The 10,370-nt window shown below is 33.5% G+C and overlaps 1 protein-coding gene across 1 annotated transcript in view; it reads right to left on the bottom strand.

Annotated features, from left to right (window-relative positions):
* LOC106881830 (putative uncharacterized protein DDB_G0277255) overlaps nt 1-10,370 on the bottom strand; it is a 138,563-nt gene that overhangs the window by 24,556 nt on the left and 103,637 nt on the right. Inside the window, exon 2 of the mRNA XM_014932344.2 lies at nt 1,988-2,057. Coding sequence (XP_014787830.2) covers nt 2,003-2,057 — 55 coding nt within the window. The 3' untranslated portion in view covers nt 1,988-2,002. The remainder of the gene's footprint in view (nt 1-1,987; nt 2,058-10,370) is intronic.

The raw sequence follows: 10,370 nt of genomic DNA, 5'->3' as shown, positions 1-10,370 counted from the left end.
TATATATATATATATATATATATATATATATATGTATGTATGTATGTAAGTATACATATATATATATTTATGCATATATAGTTATATGTATATGTATATATTATGTATGTATATATCCTTAGACCACAAATAGCTACAATTAAAGATGCTATTTAGCCACTCCACGAAGTTAATAACATGATGCAAAGAAAATTCTATGATAAGAAAAATAGTAATATAATTAAAAACAAACTTCTGCAGAACCCAAATCACACAAGAAGATAATAATACATAATAATACAATATGTTAAGTAAGCACCTAGTATATTCTAAATGAAATAAGGAGACGCTCTGCTGTGTAGGAAAAGCGGTCAGATCTACCTGAAATTATACTTTACAGTCTTAAGGAAAAATAATTTATGTAGTACATGATGCACGTTTTCTGATAAAGTAAAACGTGACGGTTATGGCTAGAATGCCTTACATCAGAGTTCTACTCGATCAGAGCTGGCTTTCGACTAAACACAACAGCAACAATAGCAATTATTGACAAATGCTTAAATTTTTCGAACTGATTTGAAGACACCTCAAACTGTAATAACGGTATTAAGGTCAACCTTGGATTTGTAAACTAAATGAAAAGAGTTTCTCTCGTGATAGCAGCGTATTTTTTCCAAACTTAGTTTATCGAGAACTACATTATGGAATGTGTTTTAGGGTTTGAGCTCAAGAAGTTTGAATTGTTAATTCTAGATAAACAAGCTACCGCTCATTGTATCCCCCAACTCCTGTATAAATAACACGTTTGATCAAGATGGAACTTTTGTTATTAATCTATATGCAATAATCCCTCACCATATCGCAGTTCACCTATCGCGTACTCAGTACATCGCGGATTTTTCTGGCTAATATATGTAAATTTATATCGTGGACTCCTCAGTATATGGTGGGTTTCAGCGGCCGATAAGTATTTAGATTTTATTTAGATCTTAATTATTTCTGTGGGGGTTTTGGAACGTAACCCTCTTGTTTAATCAATATATGAAAAATACAGTGAAAATGCTATTATTTAGATGTCTAGTTGTGCCACGTTTCGCTTGTCATACTTTACTTTCTAAATATTCTAGTTTCAGTCGTCAAACAATAGGTTGTTAGCTGTATCGTTTACTTCCTTTCGTGTTATCTTTATTGTAGCCTTCATTATTATTCAACTGGAAAGTTTTCTTTTCAAACTGTAAACGATTTAGTCTGTTTCAAAGCCAGTTTTCTCATAATGATTACTTATACAATCACACAACCGCATATAAATAAGGAGCATCAATAATGTGGTGAAATTAATCGACTTCCTTAGTTAAATGAAAACAAGCCACACATGCAGGTTCTCGATGTTTATTTTCCCAGCTTTACAGTTCTTGCGAAACTACTTGACTCTGAAATATTTCCAGTTAAGAGTTCTGGGTTCTTGTTCAAAAGCCCTTCTTAAATTTTATCGCAGTTTACTTCTATCTTTTAACCTGATCAATGTATATAATTTGTTGACAACATCAGTTTCAATGACACGTGATTTAGCTATTGCTCCACACAGTTTATTAATCAATACATTCCTTACCGTACATTAAATTGCTCTGGTGCAATCGCAAAAGATACGTGCTGATTCTTCTCCTCCCACCTCTCTCTGTTTGTCTATCTATCTATCTATCTATTTATCTGTCTGTCTGTCTGTCTGTCTGTCTGTCTGTCTATCTATCTAAATATAATTATATCCATTTGTGACGCCATGATAATTCGGAAATTGTGTGCATGTTTCTTCACTCTGAGAATTATTGTAGAATAATCTATTGTTATTATTACTAACGCTAACTGAAACTGATTGTTTCAGGAATGTTTTAAAGGACAACTAATCAAAGGATCGCTTACTTTGATCCTTTGTATTTCATTAATTATAATTTGATAAGTCAAAACTTAATGAAAATATATAAAAATGTTCTTTGTGTTTTCTTTTACTTACCTCACAGATATATATTTAGTATTCATGGTCAATCATTTCACATCGTTCACCGATATAACCAGCCGGGCAACTGCAATTGACAAATTAGATTTTACATTAACAAGCGGAAAAGTAGCAGACGTAAACATATTAAATATTGGTTTTAAATTTTGGCACAAGACCAGCAATTTCAGGTGAGGGGTATAAGTCGATTACATCGATCCCAGTGTCCAACTAGTACTATTTTATTGGGCCCGAAAAGATGAAAGGCAAAATCGACTCCGTCGGCATTTGAAATCAAAACGTGAAGTCGGAAGAAATGCTGCTAGGTACTTTGTCCAGCGTTGGCAACGATTCTGCCAGCTTGCTGCTTTATGGAAACGATAAATACTAAAACGTAGTTAAATATTATTCATTGTTTAACTATGTTTCGGACATCCATACAAATGACGCAAAGTGTGTGACCTTGACCTTTCTGTTGGCAAGTTAAAATTAGCGTAGAGTTATGTGCTACAACATTCGATTGGGATTCTTTCTTCCTCATATTTGCAATAGCAAAAAAAAAAAAAGAGGAAAATAAAAAGAGGTCAGAAAAAATTCGATATATTATTAATTGTGTATTTCATGAAATATTTTTGCAAATTGAGACGCTAATGAAATATATATTTAACGAAGGACATAATACAAAGCTCAAATTACCTCTGCAATAAAAGGATAATATATAATTTCTGTAACTAAAAAGATTTGTTATTGTATCTATTCTTTTACTAATATACAAATATTCATATATGCAAGTCTAATTCCATCATCAGTTGTCGACTGGAAATCATTAAAATTTTGACACCTATAACAATATTGTTTATTACAGTGGTGCCGACAGTATATTGAGCTGTGAGAATATGGACTAGTGAACATGAAAATTGAACGAAAAGTATATAACGTTGTTGGCAGAATAACTGCAAAACGAAACGAAAAGAGAATATAAGTAACCTTTCGACTAAAACGATGAATTTAGAAGTTGCTGGTTTCGTAAAGAACGGAATAATACAAATCGAAGCGAACAAGGGAATAATGTTTTTTTTCTTTTAATCAAGCGATAAATTTAAAACTAGTTATACAAACAACAGAAACAGTAAAAACCGAATCAAGCACGCAGAAAAAATATATATAGTCTTCCGAGAAAAAGTTTAAATTTGATGCAGAATTGCAAGTCACGCATGAAATAACCATTAGACTTTGCGGACTTGTCGACTTTATTCACTAAGTAACTCTTATTTGAGCAGAACTGTCATACATGACATTCCAGGAGTACTCATTATCTTTGTTTAAGATACTAAGGTATGAACTGGCGGAGACTTCATGCTAAATATTTAAAGGTCGTTGACTTAAGTTATTTTACCGTCATCGGATTCATATTCACGAAATTTTATTTACAATTCAACTATATTCATAATAACTATAAAATGATATTTTTGAGAAACTCAAAATTTTTTACTGCATTGTTACTTAATAGTTGACGATATAGTATTAAAATGAAGTTCAATAATTTCTCTCAATACAATGATAAATAGACCCTACTTTCTGTTTTTTTTAATGCGAACTTATAACAATGGAGATATGGGCAATAGAAACATAGTTCAAAAAACGAATGAAATAGAAAGGCAGGTGTGAGAATATCATACATAAATATGCCGAAGGAGAGGAATATTTACATAAAGGAAGCTATGTGCATGAATGTATGTAAAACTAAAGAGAATGATGTCACAAGACGAAAAGGAAGCAAGAGGACAAATCCGAAAGCTGTAGCTCTAACCTAGTTTATATCTTGGGCAAATACGGTGCTGAAAAAAACGACAGAATTGATTTCCAAATTAAATTTAGCAATTCGAATCGTAGCTGAAAGTTGTTTTTCTTAATAAATAAGTCGGAAAATTAAGGTTAACATTGATGTGGTTATTTAGGTATGTGATAAGTTTATCCTTTTCTTTTACTTGTTTCAATCATTAGATTATGGCCATGCTGGGGCACCGCCTTAAAGAGTTTAGCCGAATAAATCGAATCCAGTACTTTATTTCTAAAGCCTTGTACTTATGCTCTCGGTCTCTTTTGCTGAACCGTTAAGTTACGAGTACGTAAACAAACCTACAGTTGATGGTGGGGGACAAACACAAACACACACACAGAGATACATACACACACACACATATATATATACATACACAAGCACACACTTACACACACACTCTCTCTCTCTCTCTCACACACACACACAAATACGTACACATATCCACATACAACAAGTTTTTTTCAGTTTCTGTTTCACAAATCCACTCATAAGGCTTTGCTCGACCTGGCGCAGAGTAGAAAACACTTGCTTGCAGGGTTACAGAGAGTGGCTGAACTTGAAAACATATGTGGAAAGTAAACTTCTTGCCAAACAGCAAAAGCGTTAAGTGCTTTTAGTGCTTATATCAGGCATAAAAAAAAAAAGAATTATACCTTAAAGCAACATAAAGCTAAGGAAATAGATCTCAATTAGTATAAAACATTAAAACAAATACTAGAAATTGCAAGTATTCACATATCTGTAGCAATTAAATTTCTATGACAGTCAGATATCTTTAACAGTCAGCTGAACAGCATATAATATACGCAGTGTGAACAAAAGGAAATAATATTCTTACAAATCGAGAGGCCAGACACGAGAAAATAATAGAAAAATTAACAAAAGTATAATTAATAGTTATTGAAGATAAAGTAAGGAAAACGAGAAAAATGACAGAATGTGCACGGGTAGCTGTGGTAAGGAGTTTGCTTCCTAAACTGATGAAACTATTTCATGAGGAGTATATAAGCCATAAAATGTCAAGAAGTTGCAGAGGTGAATGCATTTATGTAACTTTTTGTTAATCTTATGGTTACATCCGTTTCGCAGCCTTCATCATATAATAATAATGATAATTCTTGCGTGTAATAAATTATTTTATATGCCTGTGCCAAAATACATATTACGCATTGCACAATACAATTGTACATTTTCAAATCAATGCAAATAAATAAGACTAGCGCACCAGATCACAAGAACATCATGGTTCCAATGCTTGAAGCATTGATAGAAAGAATTGACGTATACGTTAACCTTAATCAGGAATTTAATACGATCGAAAAGAGTATCTCCAAAATAATTGTATATTTAGCTTCAAGGTTCATCCAAGGCTGGGATCACGGGCCATACATCCCCTGCCCAATTCAAGATCACAACATATAGGTACACTGCGACACAATTTCTTTTCCTTAATAGGTCCTGCCCTGTTTAACATTGTCCAGAAACTGATCAAAGAGGAAAAGGATCCCATCATCTTTAAACGGAGTCTGGACAAATTTCGTCAAAGAACACCAGATAAGCCTATACCTGGATACAACTCACTCAACAAGAACTCATTATTTGAACGGACCATGATACCACAAAACTTGACTTAAAAAGGATTTAGCTAATCCTATCAAGTGGTGCTATTATGTTAGACATGGCCTGGACCAATCTTTGGTCGAAACATATCTAAATTTATCTAAGTTTATAAACGCTATATATATATATGTGTGTGTGTGTGTGTGTGTGTGTGTGTGTGGAATCGGGAAGATAAAAACTATGTAAGAGCTCGTTGTATGGATTATATTTGTAATTCAAAAGATATAGCTTGTCAAACACTGTGTCACGCTGATTCTGCCAAAGAAATACAAAAAGTGTAATGGTGTCTTTAGAATGCACACCCACTTGCAAGATAATTCAATGAACCAAGCATTCAATTGATGGAACGTACAAACATTCATCCATGCATGTATATATTATGCTTGTCTGTATGTATACAAGTCTATTTCTGCGATATCCCATTTACATTAGTAATAAATACGCTTTGTCCCAAAATCCATCACTAAGCAAAATAGCATTTTATGTTGAATATTATCTAGAAATTTCATCATTTACAGAAGTGGTCATAAGGCAGTAGATTGGCCAGTATTTCGTTCCACAGAATTCTTTAATAAATAAGAAAACCAATACAAAGGTACCTTCTCCGCCTTTCTGTAGTCGTTTGTGTAATCGGCAGCGAGAAACTCAGCGTGATGTTTATAAAAGTTTAAATGTCTAATATAATATACATACTTATGAATGGAATCATAATTTTTGTCTTTGTCTATACCAGCGTTAATCACTCTTTATGCATGTGTGTGCATTTGTTTTCTGAGCAGTGTTAGGTCCTTATACCTAAAAGTAATCTGCAATCTATTTTACAGTCAACTATATTCATATATTACAAATTCCAAGAATTATATAAAAGTGTATATATATATATATATATATATATACATACGCACATATATATAGATATACGTAGACATACATACACACACACAACACATACAATTCTGTTCATATGGACCTTAGGAGCATAATAGCGGAAGTATGTGTATGTTTTGGTGCGATCCAGCCTGTAACCGAGTAACTTACATTTCAAACACCGCCTCTTAACAAAACACACACGTTACAAGTTGTGATACAGCTTCTCTATATTACATATAAGTGTATTAAAATAAACCTCTTGCCATATGTCAGCTATTTTTATGCCTGTATGAGACATATACACGAACAATCCTACACATTTACACGCACACAAACATTCAAAGTCATTACACACACACCAAAACACGCTTTCATATGTATATAAACCACACTTGCACACTCTGACGCCGACGAACTCTCATACATACACGTGCTCACGCATGCATCAGATATAGACTTTCTTTTACATTCACAAACGCATTTAGCATATATCCGATCAAGTTATGTAACTTCTAATTATATATATTTTGTGCTTCTAATAATATATTTTGAGACAGATTTTCCATGCTTACCTAGTTTCATTTGAATCCACGTGCTCAACTACTTTAAAACCTATATATTTAGTTGATCTATTTTGCATTCTACTTCCCAGAGAGATTTTTATGTGAAATAATTTTCTGTGGGGTTAGTAACCTACGTGCCACTTACAATACCACTACATAATCCTTTTCTGAACATCCGACATTGATAGAAGCAAACTATTCTCAAACTTGAGACCTCAACCAAATGCTTGTAACAAGGTGGATACTACTAAAGTCACCCAACGATCAGATGATGGTATTAATTTAGGAGATGGATTAAATTGATGATTCCAGATGCTATTGGTTAATATTTTAATTGGTATGCCTTTCGAAAGGTTGCTATATTATATGCAACAAAATATTAGCATCTAGTATGGTCCGACAACTACTTGTGAATGAATCTGATTACACTGATTGAAGCATGCGCAGAACTATTTTCACTTTCCTAATAAAATAGCGTTCCTCCTGGATCGACCAACATTAGTTAGGACAACCAGTAACTGGGCGTTTATATTTTATATTAGAATTTAAACGAAACATTAACGGAATGAATTTCACCGACATCAGAAGGACTGGAAGTGTTATCAGTACTATCCCTTCCTCTGCATTCAACTAGTTAAGATCATTCCATACGTTAACAGAGAAATTTATTGAGTTTATAGTTTATCAATCTCGAAGAATATCAATAAACATCAAGCAAATAAATTTAGGAAGAACTTCAGCTATTCAAAGACTGAAAGCAAAGAATTACAGTAAGTAGTAACCCGAAAATATTTAACGTCTTCTTCCAACTTTGTCAACGTAGAATTCGATTAAATATCGTATATAAACAATGTTTCAAGCCACGTGTTGAGTTGTTTTAATTACCAAACAAACAGTGCAATTATGTTTCGACAACTTCTTTATCATTGAACACAATATCAAAGCATAGATATATGGTGTTTCCAAAGGATACATGAAATATAATAAACATATGAAATCAAATGAAAGGAAGTGTAATAGAAAAACTATATTGCACAATTCGATGAATTTAAAAACAGATTAATCCATTTTGCAAAGACCCATTACCCTGATCATAGGGGTTGGAAAATCTTTAATACAGATTTTTGGCCAATTTTGATGACAGGTTTTTCTCATTCGGAACTGACATGAAAACAAGAGCAACAGGAACAATAAATTAAAAAACACAATAAATACCCACAATTCTACACTACCTTCAACTGATGAAGCATTACAAGCTAACTTCTGCAGGGCGTAAAGTATAGAATATGTGGAGTGCAATTTTGTGATTATCTGTGCGATAGAATTCTGCCTGGATTATGCAACACTAATACCTGTGGTGTTACTGAGATAAATGCCTTTATGCATGACTTACATTATAAAACTTAGGTCCACCATGACTCAAATTATAAGTACGTTAGACATACAGCAGGCCATGTCTTTAACAAGTCGATGCCAGTCTCATAATAAAGACCTCATAAAATCTCAGAGCTTAAAATATATTTGCTGTATCCCAAACACCACTTCCAAAACAGCTACATACATTCTCCAAAACCAAGCACCTATTGTAACCCTCTTTCACCAGCAACTCCCACCGAGTAAATGATACATGCCTCCACCGTTACTTGCACTAATAATACTTCACGTTTCTAATTCATACTTAATGAATACCCTTAGCATGTATCTAATGCATACTTAATGAATACCCTTAGCATGTATCTAATGCATACTTAATGAATACCCTTAGCATGTATCTAATTCATACTTAATGAATACCCTTAGCATGTATCTAATTCATACTTAATGAATACCCTTAGCATGTATCTAATTCATACTTAATGAATATACTAGCAAGGCAACTAAGATCACCTCTCTCACCACAGCAACAACATTACAATTAGAATATTACTCTTATAATTCTTACTAAATTAAAAGGCTACTGCAAGCACTACTATTAATCTTAATCTTAATGATGGTTTCTAATGGCTCAGGACAAGAAGTTTTGAGGGAGCAAATCCATCGGCACTAGTATTTGAGTGGTACTTTATTTATTGACACGGAAGAAAGAAGAGTAAAGCTGACCTTGGCAGGATTTGAATTCAAAATGAAAAGAGATGGAACAAATACCGGATAGCATTTTCCCTACACTCTGTCGATTCTCCTATCTAGCCACCTTGTTCCTAATCATAATACTCATTTCTAGTATAGGCACAAGGCCTGAAATTCGGGGGAAGGTGTCGTCAGTCGATTACATCGACCCTAGTACTCAACTAGAATTTGTTTTATCGATCCCGAAAAGATAAAGGCAAAGTCACTCTCGGCGGAATTTAAACTCAAAACAGAGATCCGGAAGAAATGTCGCTAAGCATTTTGCTCGACATGCTGTTCTACCTGATTGCCGCCTTTCTCATTTTATTAATCATAGAAGGAAAAATGCTAAGTCGACTTCGGCGATGTTATAATTCAGATAATAAAAATATAAAATGAAATATTTAAAGACGTTTTATATAGTGACATACTGATCTGTGGACTAACGCCTGAATAATATTAATGATGATTTTTCCTTTTACCATAGAGGTCGTCAGTCGATTACATCGACCCTAGTGCTCAACTAGTACTCAAGCAAAATTTTTTAAAGGGGTAAGTGATATTGCATTCAGTTAGATCAACGTAAATTATTTAACGATAGTTTATGGAAGCAAGAGATAGACGAATTCAACATCAGTGGGATGTACACGCAAAACATAAAGGAACTTAATTATGCATCAAACTGTATTTAATCCGACGATATGATTCAGATATGGCTACTGATGATACAGGAGACCTGAGGACCACGGTGGATGATGTAAGAACCGATACAGAAAGTGCACTCGAACAGACGGAAATATCACACACCGAATACCCATCGCCAGCGTAGCAAAGAAAGATAAATATATAAAGGTGTATGCGTGCCCAGCTTGTGTGTCTATACAGAAACGAGGCACGCACACACATATATGTTCGCATATATGCACACACACACACACACATATATATATATATGTGCTAAGAGTATATAAAAAACATGTGTGTGTATATATACATATCTATGCATATGTATATTACATATACGCATGCGTGTGTATATATGCATATTATTGCATACAACCTCCACCCACACCACACACAATATATATATATAGGCACACATATAACAGGAAAAGCAAAATAAAATAGTAAGAATATAACTTAGAACAGCATATGTCACTCTGTGTATGAGCATAAATGTGTGGTGTTCTTGGGAGTGTGTCTGTGTGTTTGGATACACATATATATGTGTGTACCTATATGTGAGCGGTTGTGTTAAATCGAAACATGAGCAGAAAAGCACAAAGAGAAACATAAACATACAAACAGCAGACAGAATTAGTGAAACCAGGTGGGAATATATTACATATACACATAAAGTGTTTGTGGTTGTTTATATATATATATATATATATATATA

Source organism: Octopus bimaculoides, chromosome 4 (assembly GCF_001194135.2).
Source record: "Octopus bimaculoides isolate UCB-OBI-ISO-001 chromosome 4, ASM119413v2, whole genome shotgun sequence".
NCBI classification, from domain to species: Eukaryota; Metazoa; Mollusca; class Cephalopoda; order Octopoda; family Octopodidae; genus Octopus; species Octopus bimaculoides.
Note: the sequence above shows the minus strand (reverse complement) of the source record. Positions and strands in the feature narration are given on the sequence as shown.